A 20,367-nucleotide genomic window follows, 5' to 3' on the forward strand; every position below is an offset into this window, starting at 1 on the left:
CGGAGGAAGTGGCATTTCAGACAGGTCTACATGGATGAATCAGATATTGATGGGCAGAGAAGAGGTGGACTTGGCCTGCAGGAAGATCCTAAACACAGGAACCGATTGTGGCCCACAAAGGTTCTGTGACTGTAGTACAGGGGGCTGGCAACGTGGCGGGTGGCCGGCTCGGGAAGATGGGCTGGGCTCTGTTTGGTGGAAGGAGTTTCTACCTGATTCCTTAGGCTCTGGGGAGCCAGGATAGGTGTCATGGAAGACTAGAAGAGGGGATGGGCTCAGGCCTGTGTTTATAGCCCCCCAGCTTTAGGGTGGAAGATGGATGTGAGGGTAGACAGGAGGCCAGGAGTCCGGCAGGGGCGCAGAGAGGAGCGGTGGGGCTCCAGGAGGCAGCAGGCAGTGGCACTGAGGAAGGCTATGGCCCATGGGGGAGGCCAGGGCTCAGGTGGGAAAGTCATAACCAAGGTGGGGAGGCCGTGGTTGGGAGGAAGGCTGTGGCCCAGGTGGGGAGGTAGCCTTTCTGACTGGCCCTAACTGGTCACAGCAAGATGATAAGACACTGTCATGAACGCCAGACTCTCCAAGGCTGGCAACAGGCCCCAGAACCCCTGTCGTTTGTTTTGGATTTGTGGTCAGGGATGTCTTATATGTCCCCAGAACGCAGGAGCCATGCAGCGAGGGAACTGGGGGCTGCACAATCCCAGGCCAGGCCCAGCTTGGCGACAACAGGGACCCGGCCGTGACCCCTCGTGGCCATTAATCACCATGCGTGGAGGAGCCCTCCCAGGCCTCTGAGAAGGGGCCTCGGTGAGCTCGCAGCGCCAGGTGACGAAGATGGTTGGAGGCCAGATGGCGAGGGACTGCCACACTCGCGAGAGCTTTGCCAGACCCATAAAGGGACACTGGGAGGCAGTGGGCACAGCCAGGGCAGACCCAGGCTCAGCGACGCCCACACGCAGCAGGCACATGGTGTCCATCTGTGGAATGAACCTTTGGCGGATGGAGGGGGAAGAATGACCCGAACCATGCCCTCCAGCCCCTAGTCCCTGCCTGTGGAGTCAAAGGGCAGGGTGGGCGCTGGCCAGCCACATCGGCTCCAACCGCTTTGAGATTTCAACTTTTGGGGCATTTTACAATCCGAGCATCTTGGTGCCTATGCTCCCTCGAGCCTGTCAAGCAAGTGCTCACCTCAGAGATCACTCCCTGGCTTCATCAGGGCACTGCTCAAATGGCACCTCACTATTGAGGCCACCCAGACACGCCACTGCCACCCCGTCCTCCTTCCCTGCTCTTGCGCTGCACAGAGCCTCAGCAAGCCACGTGTCTCCCTTCCTCTCACATCAGTTCCAGCAAGGCAGAGTGGATACTCACAGCTGGATTCCCAGGCCAACCACTGTCTGCCACACCCAGGCACTCGCTGGATATCTGGAGGGTGGATGAGCGGATAAGAGGATGGATGGATGGATGGATGGATGGAGAAGTGGATATTTGGATGGGTAGATAGGTGGATATGTGGATGGATGGATATATGGATGAGTGGATATTCGGATAGGTGGATATTTGGATGAGTAGATGGATGGTTATGTGGATGGGTAGATGGGTGGATGTGTGGATGGATGGTTATGTGGATGAGTGGATATTCAGATGGGTAGATATTTGGATGAGTGGATGGATGGTTATGTGGATGGATGGATGGGTGGATATGTGGATGGAGGGATGGAGGGATGGATGGATGGACGGACGGATGGATATATGGAGAAGTGGATATTTAGATGGGTGGATGGGTGGATATGTGGATGGATGGATATATAGATGAGTGGATATTTGGATGGGTGGATATTTGGATGAGTGGATATTTGGATGGGTGGATATTTGGATGAGTGGATATTTGGATGGGTGGATATTTGGATGAGTGGATGGATGGTTATGTGGATGGATGAATGGGTGGGTATGTGGATGGATGGATATATAGATGACTGGATATTTGGATGGGAGGATATTTGGATGAGTGGATGGATGGTTATGTGGATGGGTGGATATGTGGATGGGTAGATGAATGAATGGATGAGAGAATAAATGGATGAATGGACAAGTGAATGAATATGAGGCCTTCTGATCCAAAAGACCTGTATGCTGTGACTCTACCCTGGGAAGCAATGTACAGAATGTATGGTCCAGTTAGACCAGGCTCACTCTACCTCGGCACGATTGACATCTGGGTCTTGCTAGCTCCTTGCTGTTGGGGCGGTCCTGTGTGCCGTGGGAGGTTTACAGCATCCCTGAGTTGTGACAACCAAAGCTATCTCCAGACTTTGCCAGATGTCTTCCTGGGGGTGGGGGTGGGGTGGCAAAATTGCCCCTGGTTGAGAACCATTGAATTACACCTTTACTTTCAAAAAAAGATTCTTACAAACCTCCCCCTGCCCAAGTCCTCAGGAGGGTAACTCAATCCCATGGGGACCTCTCAGCCACCGGAGAGCAATGCCTAGAAACCATAGGCTTTGCCGCTGTCATTTATTATTTTTTTATCACATATTTACATTCCAGTAGGCAGCCTGTCCCCCTGTCCAACAAGGCCCTTTGGTCCTCACTGGTCGGCCTGCTCCAGACCCCCAGGTGAAGGCGCGTGTCCAGAGTTGAGGCTCCGCGATGTCAGACGTTAAGCAGGAGGGGCCGGTGCTCCTCGTCTGCAGCGTCGCTGGGAGGAATTTCATAAATGACAAACAGGGAGGAGTACAGGCAGCCCAGGAAGGACACGAGGCTGGAGAAGTACATCACCCCATTGGCGCTGCCCACAGCCGAGGTCAGGGGCCCCAGGACAAGGGAGACCAGAATCTGAGCCAGGAAGTACTGGCAGCTCAGCAGAGAGATGTCCACGCCCATGCCCCGCCGGGTGCCGTCCGCACTGGACCCTGCAAACTGACCCAGAGGAAGAAACGTGTCAGCGAGACATGCCGCGGCCAGCACGAGGTGACCGAGCTCCGTGTGTCCTGTGAGCCCAGGAGGCCCCGGCGGCCCACGCACAGCGGCCTCACATTTTTCTGCGCCGACATGCACAGGGAGTTCAGCCAAGAGTTTAACAATATTTGTGTTCGGAGAGATGACGACAATGAAAAGAATCCATGACTAATGGGGCAGAGGGCTGAGCTCCCACGGGCCGAGGTGGCGGGAGACACTTTCCCCGCTCAGCACTTGAGCTCCGCCCCGTCCTCTCACCCAAAGAAAACCAATCTGCCCAGTCAGGCGGCCGCTCCACTCCTGCCATCCCCTCCTTCACCTTCGTCCAGGATGGGACCTGCCCCACACCCCCAAAGTCCTCTGCCCATGACAGCCACTGGTCCTCTGTCCGAGGTTCCGAGGTCCTTGTGGCCTCCAGCTCGGGCACGTCACTCACTCACTCTCCCTGCCCTGCATGCCGCGCTGGGGGACAGTGGCTGAGAGTGTGGTCTGTGCAGAGTGACGGTGGGGAGTGGTGGCATGGCTTTCCCTCACTCGGCTCCCCCAGCACCAGCCGGCCTGCAAGGTGCTGCGTGAGTGGGCATTGCTGTGACCTGGGAGCCTGGGCCTCCTCTGCAGCTTCCCTGTGCCAATTCTACTCCATCAGAAGGGCTGTGCTCAGGGCCAGCCCGACTGAACTTGTCAGACTCCAAACTCCCTAAAACAAATCAGGCCCAGGCCTGGGGGAGGCAACTGAGGCATGAGGTTAAAAGGGAGAGAGACTCAGTAATCCAGGCCACATTTCTTTTCTTTCTTTTTTCTTTTCTCTTTTTTTTTTTTTTTTTTTTTTTGGAGACAGGGTCTTGCTCTGTTGCCCAGGCTGGAGTGCAGTGGCACGATCTCAGCCCACTGCAGCCTCAGCCTCCTGGGCTCAAGTGATCCTCCCACCTCAGCCTCCCGAGTAGCTGGAACTACAGGTGCATGCCACCACACCTGGCTAATTTTTAATTTTTTTTTTTTTTTAGAGATGGGGTGTGACTATGTTGCCCAGGCTGTCCAGGTAATATTTCACTGCAGCATTTTAAAATTTCAAAGTCACTGCAAAGGAAAATTATGGTGGGAACATTCTGTGACCATAAAAGGGAATGAGGCGCTGACCCAGGAAACAGCATGGATGGAGCTCGAAGCCCACAGCTGCGCCACAGATGCCAGACACGAGAGGCCGCAGACTGCCTGACTCCATCACAGGAGACGTCCCAAATAGGCAAGTCCATGGGGACAGGAAGTAGGTTAGTGGTCGCCTAGGCCTGGGAGAGTGGGAGGGTCAGAGGGGTGACGGCTGACGGGTTTCTTCCTGGGGTGACAAAACTGTTCTGAAATTGATGGTGGTGATGGTTGTACAACTCTGCGTGTGCTGAAACCACCAAACGGTGCACATCACACACTATTAGATGGTGCATATCTCAATACAGCCATTAAAAGTCTATGCTGAGCAAAATATCAACAAAAATTTAAGGCACTTTATTTATTTATGTATGTATTTATTTGAGATGGAGTCTCGCTCTGTCGCCCAGGCTGGAGTGCAGTGGCACGATCTCAGCTCACTGCAACCTCCGCCTCCCAGGTTCACACCATTCTCCTGCCTCAGCCTCCCAAGTAGCTGGGACTACAGGCACCCGCCACCACGCCTGGCTAATTTTTTGTATTTTTAGTAGAGAAGGGACTTCACTGTGTTAGCCAGGATGGTCTCGATATCCTGACCTCGTGATCTGCCCTCCTCGGCCTCCCAAAGTGCTGGGATTACAGGCGTGAGCCACCGCGCCCTGCCTATTTATTTATTTACATAGCCTCTGTCACCCAGGCTGGAGTGCAGTGGCGCAATCTTGGCTCACTGCAACCTCTGCCTCCCAGGTTCAAGCGATTCTCCTGCTTCAGCCTTCCAAGTAGCTGGAATTATGGGCACGGGCCACCATGCCCGGCTAATTTTTGTATTTTAGTAGACACGGTTTCGTCATGTTGGCCAGGCTGATCTTGAACTCCTGACCTCAAGTGATCCACCTGCCTCGGCCTCCCAAAGTGCTGGGATTACAGGCGTGAGCTACTGTGCTCGGCCTTTTAAATGCCATTTTTCCTTTTGCCTCAGACTCCAATATGAGGTGGCTCGGCACTGTTACTTATCCTTTTTTTTTCAAAGTATTACTATCTTTTTTTTTTTTTTTTTTGAGACAGAGTCTCGCTCTGCTGCCCAGGCTAGAGTACAGTGGTGCAATCTCGGCTCACTGCAAGCTCTGCCTCCCAGATTCACGCCATTCTCCTGCTCCCGTGTAGCTGGGACTATAGGTGCCCGCCACCACGCCCAGCTAATTTTTGTATTTTTAATAGAGACAGGGTTTCACCATGTTGGCCAGGCTGGTCTTGGCTGATCCACCCACCTCGGCCTCCTAAGTACCTGGGACTACAGGTGTGAGCCACCGCGCCTGGCCCCCTCTCTTACTCTTAATTTATGCCTGATTATTTTTCTTTATGCTAAATCCATAATCCGTAACAAGATTTTAGCTGTCCTTTTCTAAAGGACGGGTACCATATCCTTTTAATCTGCTTGATAAGGTACTCAGGGCACTCCAAATAATGAAATGGTTTGGTTGTTATTAAAGCATGCCCAGTATTTGGCCAAAACCAACGTCTAATAAATTACACTGTCACCTAATACCCACGGCTTGATGGGAAGCCATGAGGAACAAGGGTGAGGTGATAAAACTGGCAAGTGGATTGAGGAATAAAAGCCAAGAGAATTCTGAGACCAGAGGGCAAGAAACATCTAGTCAGGATTCAAGGACAGAACTGAAGTTCACATAGAAAAAGGATCAGGAGCTGAGCTGGCTATCAGAACCCCTAGTACACGGTGAACTGATCTTCTCTTTATTTAAAATTTTGGACCGGGCTTGGTGGCTCATGCCTGTATTCCCAGCACTCTGGGAGGCTGAGGCAGGCAGATCATTAGGTCAGGAAATTGAGACCAGCCTGACCAACATGATGAAACCCCATCTGTACTAAAAATACAAAAAATTAGCTGAGCATGGTGGCACGTGCCTGTAGTCCCAGCTACTTGGGAGGCGGAGGCAGGAGGATCACTTGAACCTGGGAGGCGGAGGTTGCAGTGAGCCGAGATCATGCCATTGCACTCCAGCACAGGCATCAGAGCAAGATTCCATCTCAAAAAAAAAAAAAAAAAAAAAAAAGAAAGAAAAAAAGATGTTTTTGTTCTCCATGGATTTTTGGCAAGAATTCTGATTTTTAAAAATACTGCATTAACATATTATCGATCTGGATTGCTAAGTTTTCCGAGCTTCACTGCCTCCCCATAAGCCCCACCCTGAATGGCTGGGACAGACATCAACAGGAGACCCGGTGGCCTGACAATGGAGTAGGAAGGGGCAGCCTCCCATTCCCCACATCCCTGGGAAGGACAGAGCCCGACCCAGAGCCTGGGTGGGCTGGAGGCTTCTGCTAATAAAGCAATGAGGGGATTACAGACAGGGGGCGCGCCCTATGCTCAGAAGGGCCCCCCTTGGTTTAATGCTCTGCTGTCGCTGTCTTGACAGTCGTCATTTTGCACTGGGCTCTGCAGATTGTGCAGCTGGTCCTGGGGGACAGTTCTCAGGTGGGGTTTCTCCAAGAAGCAGACCCGAAGCAAGACAAGGGAGAGCACTTACCTTCTTACTCTGGTAGTAATCGCAGAGCAGCGAGTAGGGCAAGGTGCACAGGGTGGAAAATAAAATCCCGTAGGTTATGCAGAGCGACAGGACCACGTAGAGGTTCCTGGAGAGGGTGGCGAGCCCAGTCCCCAGGCCGAAGGCGAGATAGGCGATGAAGTAGAGGGTGCGGACGCTGAGGAACTCCTCCAGCTTCTCCAGGATAGCTGCGGGCCACAGACAGGGTGAGCAGTGCCACACGGCCAGAGCCTCCGGGAACTCAGCTTCCAGCGCCACCTCCCCGCGGCTGACCTGAAGCTAGCAGTGGTGGGACCCGGCTTGGCAGGTCACTTGCCCCAGACCAGAAAGTACTTCCTGGGGGACCCAGGGGAGCTGAGAGACCGCCCCAGTAACTCTGGTGGGTGCCCAGGAGAGGGCTGTCTGGATAGATGGCAGGACCAGGGTGTCCTGTTCACACCAGCCTGGGCCAGGTCCCCCAGGGCTTCTGCAGGTGGAGGAGTCTTGGGGCTGTGACACCAAAAGGGCTCAGGGACTGAGGGTCTCGAGCTAAACCTCTGTGTTCCTGTGTAATTATGGGCACAACAGCAGCCCATCCGGTACACGGCCACCATCTTTACGCCCCCAAGATGATGTGACAACATGGATGTCAGCAACGGGCCTCCCTAGAATCAGATAAAACGGGGCCAGTTCCCCACGCCCCAAGGCCACACGGCTATGGGGGAACCCAACACCCGAGGTGCCGCCCCATGGACTCACAAGTGAGATCTGACAAATTTCTTCTTGTCGCAGCCCCTCAGTGACCCTCTACTTTGGGGCTCGAACCCACAAAGATGGGGGCAACTAAAATAAAGCAGTTGGCAGATTATGGCTCGAAGGCGAAGTCCAGCCTGCAGCCTAGTTTCATAAATTAAAAAAAAAATTAATTTAAAAACTCAAAAAAAGATGAATATTTTGTGACACATGAAAATCACATGAAATTCGTATTTCAGTGAACACAGTGCTGTTTGATTGGCGCACGGCACACCCACTTGGTTTCCCGTGTCTGGTTTTCAGTGAGGGGCTGCAACAGAGACCGCTGGGCCGGCAAAGCTGGAAACACCCACTCTCCGGCCTTTTGCAGAAAAACTGTGCGGACCTCTGGGATAACATTTGCCCGGTGCACGCTACCGGCCAGGCCCCATGGGGATGGCACCTCGGCTTCGCCCTGGTGTGAACTCAGCACTGTGCTCCAAGGGTACTCCACAGACAGAGAACCTCAGAGTCATCTGGGACCCTGGCCCCTGCCCACCCCTACGCTCCACGATCACACACCCCTGCCCCCACCTCCCTGGGGACCGGTTGCTTCTTGAATCGAAGTGGGAAGGAGCTGCAGGCTAGTGGACAGCACGCTGCCTGGGCATGGCCTCGGGGTTCCCCCAGGGCCCCCACTTCGCCCTCGCTACAGCCTGCTGGTGTAGCCAGGTCCTGACAAGCACCTGTGCCCCCATAGGCCACCAGCTCTCGGAGGCCTGAGGCCCACAGGCTCCATTTCTTCAGCCCGGCTCCCCCAGGCCCAGTGTCCTGCAGCCAGGAAAGACAGTGGCATCCCCCAAATTGGGATATAGTGTCTGCAATCATACGGCCATGAACCTGCCTTCATTTCACATGCTCCATGGACCCAACCAAAGCCCTCACTGCCGTGCCAGCCTGGCTGGCGGCGGGTACCTGAGTAGAAGGCGGCACTGAAGGCGTAGATACACATGCCCCAGCAGCCCATGGTCACGCCGCTGTTGTACTTCTGATACGCCTCTGACGTGTGCGGGGCCTTGGGGTCCCCCTGAAACACCACCTCACCCATGAAGTCTGTGTAGAAGAGCAGCATCCCCTCGAACGACAGCCACCCTGGAAGAAAGAAAGGGGTTCATGACCTCGGGGGCAAAGGCCAGCACTCCGCCCTTTCTCTAACCAACATGTGTCTACTGGTTATAAAAGTAACGAGCAGCTGGGTGCGGTGGCTCACGCCTGTAATCCCAGCACTTTGGGAGGCTGAGGTGGGCGGATCACAAGGTCAGGAGATCGAGACCATCCTGGCTAACATGGTGAAACTCTGTCTCTACTGAAAATATAAAAAATTAGCCGGGCATAGTGGCGGGTGCCTGTAGTCTCAGCTACTCGGGAGGCTGAGGCAGGAGAGTGGTGTGAACCTGGAAGGCGGAGCTTGCAGTGAGCTGAGATCATGCCACTGCACTCCAGCCTGGGCGACAGAGCGAGACTCCATCTCAAAAAAAAAAGTAACATGCAATTTAAAACTGTGTTCGTTTCTGATATGGTTTGGCTGTGTCCCCACCCAAATCTCATCTCTAATTGTAGCTCCCATAATCCCTGTGTGTCGTGGGCGGGACCTGGTGAGAGCTGATTGAATCATGGGGGTGGGTCTTTCCCATGCTGTTCTCATGATAGTAAGTCCCATGAGATCTGATGGTTTTATAAATGGGAGTTCCCCTGCACATGCCCTCTTGCCTGCCGCCATGTAAGATGTGCCTTTGCGCCTCCTTCGTCTTCTGCCATGATTGTGAGTCCTCCCCAGCCATGTGGAACTGTGAGTCCATTAAACCTCCTTTTCTTTATAAATTACCCAGTTTCGGGTATGTCTTTATTAGCAGCATGAGAGCAGACTAACAGAGTTTCCTTACAATTTTTTTTATTTTAAACCACCAAATATTTCTATAAACATGAGGCAAGGGTAGCAGTGGAGGTGCTCCAGCTACCTGGGTGGTGCAGGGGAGGGGGTCCATTTAATTGGGAGAAATCCACCGGGAAGCACAGACATGGATGTGCTGGTGGATGTGCTTAGCACTCTGTCCCTTGAACCATGGGAATTCCTTCTTTGGTAGAGGAAGGTGGTATTTATGGGCCCCCTTGAACCATAATGAATTATCATCTACAATGTTCTATGCCATCAAGAATTATTAAACAGACTCGTCTTGATGGAAGCAAAATATTTCACAGTGTGGGTGCACCCTAATATATTTAACCCTTCCCCAACTGTTGGACATCTCTATCCCCCAATCGCAGTCTGTGGCTGTCTGAAACCATGCTGTGATCAACACTTTGCATACATATTCTGAATATAGTCTTTGATTATGAGCTTGCACAGAATACTGAGTAAGGTCATAGGGAAAAAAGGTAGGACCATTTTTAAGGTTCTCACCCATTATGAAGTTGCCTTCTAGAAGGTCATGTTGATTTATGTCCCACAATGTATGAGAGCCCTAGATTATCTCAAATTCTTCTTTTTTTTTTTTTTTTTTTTGAGACGGAGTCTTGCTCTGTCACCCAGGCTGGAATGCAGTGGTGCAATCTCGGCTCACTGCAACCTCTGCCTCCCGGGTTCAAGCAATTCTCCTGCCTCAGCCTCCCGAGTAGCTGGGACTACAGGCATGCGCCACCACACCCAGGTAATTTTTGTATTTTTAGTAGAGATGGGGTTTCACCATGTTGGCCAGGATGGTCTCAATCGTCTCACCTCGTGATCCACCAGGCTCGGACTCCCAAAGTGCTGAGATTACAGGCATGAGCCACCGCGCCCGGCCTCAAATTCTGAATCATGCTCAAACATTCAACCACTCAACAGCGGAAAGAGACTAAATGGAACGAAATGCAAGTTGGTGCTTTTCAATGGTCATTCAAAGGCCAAGCCATGTGAATTTACAAACAGCAATAGACATGGGCGGGCAGGTGTGGGGTCTGTGCTTGAAGACAGAGCAAGACAAAGTTGGAAGGTGGGAAGGTGGGAAGGTGTGGGTCCATCATTTCACTGTGGAGTTGTCCAAAGGGCTTCTGGTAATGAGAATTTTGGCTCTGTGGAGACCCAGGTGTCGGGCCCAGAGTGAGCTATGTGGCTCTCAATGGTGACACCTGGTTTAGTCTGGGGCTATGCAGGGCAGGCACCCCGGAGAAAAGCCCTCCAGGGCAGCCACAGCACCCCAGGCCTGCCCTTGGTGCTGTTGTGGGTGGCTGGTGAACTCAGAAAGGTTCTGGGAAGGGAGGCTCAGGGGCATCCTGGGAGGCCAGCGGGGCGAGAGCCCTGAGCAGGACCAGGACTCATGGGGACGCTTGGCCGGGAGCTCACCCAGGAAGTGGTTGACGCAGAGGGTGCGTAGCGCCTTGGGCATGTTGCAGATGGTGGAGCACAGGCGCCCCACGGACAGAGGCTGCTCCGCGCGCTCGCTGGAGCCCGTCAGCTCGCTCTCGTACTTCACGCCGTTGAGCAGGATGTTGGCGACCTGGGGAGAGCCCGCAAACCCCTCATCAGAGCCCCGCACCCCCATCACACAGCGCGGACTCTGCTCTGCTCAGAGGAATGTGCTCTCGGAAACACCACACGGAGGCTGCACGGGTCTGTCTTCTTATCAGACGGCATGAGCCCCGCATCGACACCAACTCAGAGGAACGACTTCAGGGCATCGCTTCCGAGACCCCGGAGCAGCTAAGACTAGAATTCCATTTCAGGTGTGCCCACAGTGTGGCCACAGGACACGATCTGTGCCACAGGGAGTAAGATAAGACTTTGCAAAATGCAAAATACATTTGAAATGAAAAAACATGGGTCAGTTCAGATCCACACACTTAGGAAGTCCTTTCTTTTTCATAAGAGAAGGCTGAGAAAGACTTATTTCAAGGTGGCCACCAGGAACATGTGTTCAAAATTCTCTCTGGACAGGTGGAACCCCCACCACACAGAATACAGGGCGGCCCTGCCCACATGAGCACCTCAGCCCTTGACAGGGTCTCAGAGAGCACGCGACACGCCCCACGGTCAGCAGGATGGAAACAGGTGCGAGGGGCTTAGATTTCTTTCTGGGGCTCAAGAACAATATTCCAGGGACATCTTCACTAGGTTTGCAAACTCCTCCTGGAATGAGAAGGTTTCATTCCAAGTAGCCCTGCTTGGGTTTGGGGTACAGACTCTAGTCAGGGGAGCTTGTTATTTTGTTGTTGTTGTTGTTGTTGTTCTTGTTGTTTTAGAGACAGTCTCGCTCTGTCACCCGGGCTGGAGTGCAGTGGTACGGTCATGGCTCACTGCAGCCTCGACCTCCTGGGCTCAAGTGATCCTCCCACCTCAGCCTCCCGAGTAGCTGGGACTACAGGCGAGCACCACCACACCTGGCTAATTTTTTAAAAATTGTTACAGAGATGGGGTCTCACTATGTTGCCCAGACTGGTCTCAAACTCCTGGCCTCAAGTGATCCTCCCACCCTGGGGAACTAGTCGTTTTTGAATTTAGATGTTTGATGGGCAGCAAAGAGGCATTGCTGCCCGGCTCCACTGGGGTGTCTGTGGTGTGGTCCGCCCTGGATACTCCCAGTGGGAAAGGAAGCTGAGAGGCCGCAGTGCCGGCTCCCAGAACACCCACATCAGCAGAGCGCGTCCCCCACGCCTGCGGAGGAACAGCGCTGCAGTTACGCCTGTCTTCATTGAGCCTGGATGTGTTTATATTTAGCTCATGATTTTTACTTTCCTCAAAGAACTGATGCATAAATTACACTCTAAGGAGAAAGGAAACAGAAAAAGGGGGTGAAGATGAGATTTTCAACCACACCTAAAGAACCAGATCTAAAGCCAGTTTGAACTTTGTGAAACAGTCTGGGACGATCCAGTGTTGACAAAGACCAGATTAATTACCCCAGCATCATCCACAACGAGGCTGACGGTGCCCTCAACATGAGCGATTAGAAAACCTCTTTCCGTGATAAGGATGGACTTCCCTGGCTCTCCAGTGATTTCCAGTTCCTCAAACCCTTTCCAGACGGGAGCTCGCTGTGTCCTTGCTGCCACCAGGAAGCTCAATAGATGTCCCTGTGAGGCCTGCGCACGCCTGGGCAGTGTCCTTCCTCACGCTGAGACGGTACGCAGGCGTGAAGACACCCCGGCCACACACACCAGAGAAAAGCAAATGAAAGGCACTATCCTGCTCACTCCAAGGAGAAAACAGGGCTGGGTGCGGTGGCTCATGCCTGGAATCCCAGCACCTTGAGAGGCAGAGGTGGGAGGATGGCTTGAGCCCAGGAGTTCAAGACCAGCTTGGGCCACATAGTGAGGCCCCGTTTCTACAAAAAATAAAAAATTAGCTGGGTGTGGTGGTGCGCACCTGTAGTCCCAGCTACTCAGGAGGCTGAGATGGGAGGATCACTTGGGCCTGGCAGATTGAGGCTGCAGTGAGCCGTGAATGCACCACCGCACTCCAGCCTGGGCAACAAAGTGAGACCCTGTCTCAAAACAAAACCAAACAAGGCCGGGCGTGGTGGTTCACACCTATTATAATTCCAGCACTTTGGGAGGCCAAGGCAGGTAGATCACTTGAGCCCAGGAGCTCAAGACCAGCCTGGGCAACATGGTAAGAGCCTGTCTCTACATTTTTTTAAAAAGTAAGTAAAAAACAAAACAAGACAAAATAATCAAAAAAGAAAAAAAAAGAAAGAAAAGAAAAAAGGAAAGGAAAGGAAAAGAAAATGAACAGTGCAAGCCCCATCTCTAGTTAACCTCCGACTAAATCAGGGAAGTCATCTAGGCAGAGACGGGACACCTGAACCCCTGACGGGGGAATGAACTGAGGACCAGGTCCCATTTAAACCCAATGGGATGGGGCCGGGCAGAGCAGGGTCTACTTCATTCAGGAGACACGGCCCACGTATGTCTGCGGCCGAGTGAAGTGTCTCCTTGGCTAGGTCTCCAGGCTACACGGCTTTTCCAGCTGCCTCCCTGGAGGGACAAGGCAAATGAGACTCGGCTTTGTAGGACCGGGAACACCACATTCTTACCGAAATGCACTCTCCTCCTGCAACATCCGCTGGGGCGGGCAGGCCAGTAACTCTTATGTCTACTTTAAATAAGAGAATAACCTTTCTTTACTTAAAGACCATGGATTCTGGCCGGGTGCGGTGGCTCACGCCTGTAATCCCAGCACTTTGGGAGGCCAAGGTGGATGGATCACTTGAGGCCAGGAGTTCGAGACCAGCCTGGCCAACATGGTGAAACCCCATCTCTACTAAAAATACAAAATTAGCCGGGCGTGGTGGTGGGTGCCTATAATCCCAGCTACTCGGGAGGCTGAAGCAGGAGAATCACTTGAACCCGGGAGGCAGAGGTTGCAGTGAGCCGAGATCGCGTCACTGCACTCCAGCCTGGGTGACAGAGCAAGACTCTGTCTCAAAAAAATAAAAATAAAATAAAAATCAGCCCGTGAAACCCCACAGATCAGTTGGTGGCCTTGTAGCCCATCTGACGCATAGAAAATACAACTTAATCAGCTTTCCAGAAGGTTCTCAGCCTTCGCGGAAGATGGCACTGCCCTGGAGATTCCCGTTTTTGCAGCCTCCGGGAGTTAACCGATGTCAGGCGCCAGGAGGGATGATCCCAGACACATCTGCAGGTTTCACATTTTGTTTCCACCGTCAACGAAGACTTGGATGTATTGGCACAGGATTCCCACCGCCAAAACAGGCTGGAGCCCGCACATCTCAGGAAAAATACCAGAAACAAGTGGGGCGCACACTATGCCTGTAAGAAACTCACTAGTAGAACAGGCCCAGCCTGAATTACATTTGGGCAAACGTAAGTGTTTAAAAGAGTTGTTGGCTGGGCGCAGTGGCTCACGCCTGTAATCCCAGCACTTTGGGAGGCAGAAAAGGGCAGATCACGAGGTCAGGAGATCAAAACCATCCTGGCTAACACGGTGAAACCCTGTCTCTACTAAAAATACAAAAAATTAGCCAGGCGCGGTGGCAGGCGCCTGTAGTCCCAGCTACTCGGGAGGCTGAGGCAGGAGAATGGTGTGAACTAGGGAGGCGGAGCTTGCAGTGAGCCGAGATCGCGCCACTGCACTCCAGCCTGGGCGACAGAGCAAGACTCTGTCTCAAAAAAAAAAAAAAAAAAAAAGAGTTGTCACTGTCACTCCCAGCCAGGATTTTAAGCCACCTGATACCTAACAGATGCCCTGAACTCACTCACTCATAGGTGGACTCAGTCCCAGAACTTGTTCACTAACAGGCAAGGGAAGACGTCACGTTTCTGAGGCTTGTCTTTTTTTTTTTTTTTTTTTCTGAGACAACGTCTTGCTCTGTCACCCAGGCTGGAGTGCAGTGGTGCAATCATGGGTCCCTACAGCTTCAACCTCCTGGGCTCAAGCCATCCTCCTTCTTCAGCCTCCAGAGTAGTTGGGACCACACATGTGTGCCACCAAGCCCAGCTACTTTTTATATAAAAAATACTAAAAAGTATTTTTTAAAAATATTTTTTAAAAGTATTATTTAAAAATACTAAAATACTAAAAAGTAGAGACGGGGTTTCGCCACGTTGCCCAGGCTGGTTTCAAACTCCTGAGTTCAAGCGATCCTCCTGCCTTAGCCTCCTAAAGTGCTGGGACTACAGATGTGAGCCACCACCCCTGGCCTCTAAGGCTTTTCTCTTTAGGCCAAAGCACTTGATAACACCCCCATAACAGCCAGGAATTTCTTCCTGGAGGGACTCTCCCTCTTCGTCATGTAACTGACCAGGAGACCCCCGAATGCCGGCCTCTGAGCCTCGGTTCCCCCGACATTTGCTGTTACCTGCTGACTGAAGGTCACATTCCTTCTCCTGCTGGTTTCGGGACCCCCTCCTCCGGCCATGTCCGGGATGGCCAAGGTCTGGGGTCTCTTCAGAATCCCTGATGACCTTGGCTTAGAGGTGTCCAAGGAGCCCACCCTCAGAATGTCCCCGTCACAGCCGGAGGTCAGGGCACCCTCTCTGCCCTCCAGAAGTCCACGGTCCTGGCGGTAGAAGCCGTCGGGGGCACGGGGGAAGCTGACGCTGATGGGCGGCCGGGGGACGCTGCCGGGGATGGCCAGGTAGCTGTCGTGGCCACCCGTGAAGCAGTCGATGAGGACGCTGTCTATGTTGGCCGTGCCGAAGGATGACGCGAACTCGCTGATGCCCGTCAGGGAGCTGTCCCTGCTGATGAAGCTGCCGTACTTGGGCGTGAGGGGGCTGGGCGGGGAGATGGGGCTGGAGAAGTTGGTGGCCGTGTGCGACGGGAGGGTGTCGCCGGGGCCTTCCTCTGGCAGGACGGGCGGGGACGGGGGCAGCGGGAGGCTGGGGCTCTTCATGGCTGCCCGCTTCTCACCCGGCGGCCGCAGCGGCCTCTCAGGGATGCTGACCAGGGTCAGGACGGTGGTGACGCTCAGGGTGACCGCGGTGAAGAGGTAAATGACACGGAGCTGCCCCCCCAGGGCCCTCCCGAAGCCCGTTTTATCCCAGTGGATTCCGCCAACCACGTATCCGAAGCCTCCTCCGAGACCTGGGGAAAGAGACAGGGTTTGAGTTCCCTTCTGCCAGAGGAGAAGCCCCAAGCACGGTGGCCCCGTTTCTTAGAAGGACATGAAGGTAGCCAACGCCATTCCAGGGACGTGGGCACAGAACCTGTTCCACCTAAACCCCAACAAAATGGGACGGGATTCCCAGGGCGGGCCCCTTGAGGAGGTCCCCCTCCTGCCCTGCACAGCCACCTGCAGGGCCCTTCCTGGCATGACCCCTGGCAGCAGCAGTGACCACCTGCCCACATCCCCTTCCATTTCCTGCCTGTTCCACTTTCCCCATAACCTTTCAGGCCCCAGGAGCAAATGCTGACACCGGACACATCTTCCCTCCGAGGGCCCCTCCAGCTCAGGGCCGACCCCATGGCTCACACACAGCCGACCACACGTGTGCATGCGGGTGTTTGTCCCCATGCACAGAACACCATAAGGAGAGTCACCCCTTCTGGTGACCACACATGGGTCCTGCCTGCCCACACCCTGGCGGGCAGCTCTCTGATCTCTGAGCTATCAGCCCACAGCAGAAAAGCAGGGATCAGTTCCTGCTCTGTTCTTGCTCCACGCCTCAGGGCACCAGCCAGCCCAGCCCTGGCCATGGAGCACGGCAGGAAACTGTGAGCGATGCCGTGGGGACCCAGCCAACAGTAGTGGGCAGATTTACCTCCAAACACTGCGGCTTCTTCCAGCCAGGCTCTGTGCTTCGATGGCAAGAGCCAGGGAAGCCGCAGGGGTGCCACTCCAGCTGCGGGTCCACGACACCCACCCCATCAGGGATCCAGTGTTTTATTTTGTTTTATTGTGAGTTCAGCTACATTTTGAGTCGGTCTAGTGTTGAGAGGAGAGGAGGGTTCTCTCGGTTTACCGCTGCTGGTAAGGAGGAACCTGCCTGCTACCAGCATGGGATTTTTGGTTTAGGGAAGACTTGGCCACATTAGGGGTTTACCTTTCAAATAAGAACTTCTGTGGACAGGCCTGGGCTTCAGACATGCCCAGCTCAGCCTTCCACATGTAGCTAAGGGTGGCATAACCATGGATCTCATTATTTCGAGGTTTCACTGTAGATCTTCCTTCCTTTGTCCCAGATGGGCCTTTTCATTTCACTTGCGTGTCCATTTAAAAGCCCCAGTCCCGTCCCTTCTCTGCCTCTGTCCTTCTAGACTTGGGAGTCTTTCTGCCTCCCCACTGCCCCCCAGGCATTTTATTATTCTTGACTTCCCACGCTCATGATTCTACTTACCTTCCCTCCTCCCCTCCTGAAAGACACCATTGCTGTTCGTGACCTTATCCAAGGTCAGATTTCAGATGAACTTTATTTTTTATTTATTCTTTTTCTTTGAGACGGAGTTTCACTCTTGTCGCCCAGGCTGGAGTGCAGTGGCACCATCTCGGCTCACTGCCACCTCCTCCTCCTGGGCTCAAGTGATTCTCCTGCCTCAGCCTCCCAAGTAGCTGGGACTACAGGTGCACACCACACGCCTGGCTAATTTTTTTGTATTTTTAGTAGAGATGGGATTTTGCCATGTTGGCCAGGCTGGTCTTGAACGCCTGACCTCAAGTGATTCACCCACTTCAGCCTCTCAAAGTGCTGGGGTTACAGGCATGAGCTGCCACGCCCGGCCCCAGTTGCTATCTTAAATGGAATATTTTTCTTCCATTTTATTCTGTAACAAGGCAAGTATTTTATATAGAAAAGCTAGAGTTATCTATTTAATTAATTTTATGTTTTTAGAGATGGGGTCTCACTGTTCGCCCAAGCTGGTTTCAAACTCCTGAACTCAAGCAATCCTCCTGGCTTAGCCTCCCGAAGCGTTGAGAGTAGGCCCGAGCCACCGCACCCGACCAGTATTGATTTTTATACAGTACATTGATAACTAAGCATCATACTCAACTCCTGCACTGCTTTGCAGCTAATTCTCTTGAAGTTTCCATACGTCCAGCCCCAGAGACCAGTGGCGCTGACCTCACACCTTTTGTTTGTGTCCCTAATGGCAGTGACTCTGTGGGATGGGTGCATTCTTGCCTCATTCCTGACTTTGATGGGAACATTTCTCCTGTTTTGCCATTAAGCATGCCACAAGTGTGTATATATACATACATATATGCATGGCATATATATAGCCGTGTGTGTGTCCATGCACACACACTCAATCCTCATGATCTGTAGATTCTGTATTTGTGAATTCACCTCCTCATTTAGTGAGATAAACTCAGAACCAATCCTCATGGTGCTCTCATGATCATTCAAGGATTTGAACAGAACAGCACAACACCTGCGCTTCCAAGGGTGCATGGTCCAGCTGAGGCCCTGCAGGGCTGAGCTCTGCCTTCTCGTCTCCACGCTCATACTGGAAACAAGAGTTGGTGTTTGTTTGTTTGTTTTTGAGATGGAGATTCACTGTTGTTGCCCAGGCTGGAGTGCAATAGCGCGATCTCAGCTCACTGCAACCTCCGCCTCCCGGGTTCAAGCAATTCTCCCGCCTCAGCCTGCCAAGTAGCTGGGATTACAGGCATGCGCCACCACGCCGCGCTAATTTTTTGTATTTTTAGTAGAGATGGCATTTCTCCATGTTGGTCAGGCTGGTCTCGAACTCCCGACCTCAGGTGATCCACCCACCTCAGCCTCCCAAAGTGTGGGGATTACACCACGCCTGACTGAAACAAGAGTTTTTTGTGTGGTCTATTTAGTGCCACCGTTTTTACATTTTTGTGTTTTTTGTCGGTGTTTCACTGTTTAAATGGCCCCCAAGCTGTCTGACGTTTCCAGGTGCAAGAAAGCCGGATGTGCCTTGTGCAGAAAATGCATGCGACAGTGACGCTTCGTTCAGGCTTGAGTTGCAGCACTGTCGGCCATCAATTCAATGTTAATCAGCCAAAGGCATAGATGAAATAAGGGGTTTTAAACAGAAACACATACAACAAGGTTATGTGTTGATCCATTGATGAAAACGTTGTGACCAGAGGCTCACAGGAACCTAACCCTGTATTTTTCCTAGGAGTGAGACTCGGTGTTTGCTAATTCAGTATTTGTGGTGACTCGTAGAACATAATTACCTCAAACAATGAGAATCCACGAATATAAACATTTGAATTTATAGACCTATAATTGTTGTTTATGTGACAACAGCATAGGTTGTGGTTGATATGTGTTGTGTGAGATATGTATTTTCAATCACTTCAGTGTTTCTCCATATATTGGAATTCTCCCAGCTTCTTTGTTAAATCAGGGAGTGAGGAAGGGCCTTGAAAGCCACACGTCTGAAGCCTGCAGCCCTACAGACTCAGCCTCGGCCCTGCTGCGGAGACTCACCTGCCAGGAGGGCGTGGATGTTCAGGCCTCGGTCCTGGTCCGCGGGGCTGCACACATCCATCATGTAGGCGTGGCTGGGGTTGTCCGCCGAGTCGGCGCTGAAGTCCATCAGCACCACCCCGCACACGGTCAGCAGCAGGCCCCACTTGTGGTTGCCGGTCACGTCAGCCAGGGCGATGCCAATGTCCCGGCCATTCAGCAAGAGCGAGAGGCCCAGCAGTGCCCCTGGACACAGAGAAACAAAGTCACTCCAAGAAAATGCAGACCAGCTCTGTCCCCGGCAGCTCACGACTTATGTCTAGAATCTTTAGGACCCAAGAATTTTTAAAACTTAAACCTCAAGCACAGCCCAGTGGAAAAGCCGCCTGCAAACTCACCATATATTTTGCACTTGGATGGGGTTTTTATTTCATTAAGCAGAGAAGAAATGAGATGAACGTTATCAACTCATTTTTAAAAATGATCAAAGCTATCTATTCTCACAGTTAACTGAGGCCAGGTTGTGGGGCACTCCCTGCCTCACACCAGTGCGGGCCCAGAGCTATCTGGGTAACTGCTTTGGTCAACATTTTTTAAATTTTCCTAAAAGGAAGCAGTTGGGGCCTTTTTTTTTTCCTCTCCATTTTATTTCCATGCCAAAACAACAGACCTATAGCCAGGACAAGAATGAAAGGGCGTCTCCTTCCAAACCTTGAGGTACACCGGTCACTCCAAGCACCCAACAGAGGCTGCAGTAGGAATCCTGAAACAGAGCAGGCCAGCGGTCATTGCCAGGGTCCCCATGGCACATGGGGACATCGAATCAGCCTCCACATTCCTGAAGTGCCTGCTCTCAAACACCCCCAGTGCATCAAAAGAATAAGATGATGAAACAGAGTCAGTGACAAAACCCTGAACTCGGAAACCAAAGCTCAGCAGACTCTTGGGATCGCTCGGCATCTCCTTAAATCCTCCACTTTGGACCCTAAGGCCCTAAGCAGCCACGACTTTCCTTGGGAATCCAAGCAATTTCAGGACCTTCCAGGCACGCATGACACCAAGCATTATGACTTGGACCCTCCGACAAGGAGAGCCTGGCATG

General features: G+C 52.6%; 1 protein-coding gene across 1 annotated transcript in view; it reads right to left on the reverse strand.

The window, feature by feature from the left end:
- Nucleotides 1-2,497: 2,497 nt before the first annotated feature.
- The window catches only part of SLC45A1 (solute carrier family 45 member 1), a 24,958-nt gene continuing 7,088 nt past the window's right edge, over nt 2,498-20,367 (reverse strand). The window contains exons 3-9 of the mRNA XM_002811542.5: nt 19,936-20,028; nt 19,287-19,511; nt 15,236-15,963; nt 10,759-10,912; nt 8,352-8,528; nt 6,648-6,853; nt 2,498-2,916 (exon numbers count right to left, since the gene is read on the reverse strand). Of these exons, the coding sequence (XP_002811588.2) occupies nt 2,650-2,916; nt 6,648-6,853; nt 8,352-8,528; nt 10,759-10,912; nt 15,236-15,963; nt 19,287-19,511; nt 19,936-20,028 (1,850 nt within the window). The 3' untranslated portion in view covers nt 2,498-2,649. The remainder of the gene's footprint in view (nt 2,917-6,647; nt 6,854-8,351; nt 8,529-10,758; nt 10,913-15,235; nt 15,964-19,286; nt 19,512-19,935; nt 20,029-20,367) is intronic.

Source organism: Pongo abelii, chromosome 1, assembly GCF_028885655.2.
Source record: "Pongo abelii isolate AG06213 chromosome 1, NHGRI_mPonAbe1-v2.0_pri, whole genome shotgun sequence".
In the NCBI taxonomy this organism is placed as follows: domain Eukaryota; kingdom Metazoa; phylum Chordata; class Mammalia; order Primates; family Hominidae; genus Pongo; species Pongo abelii.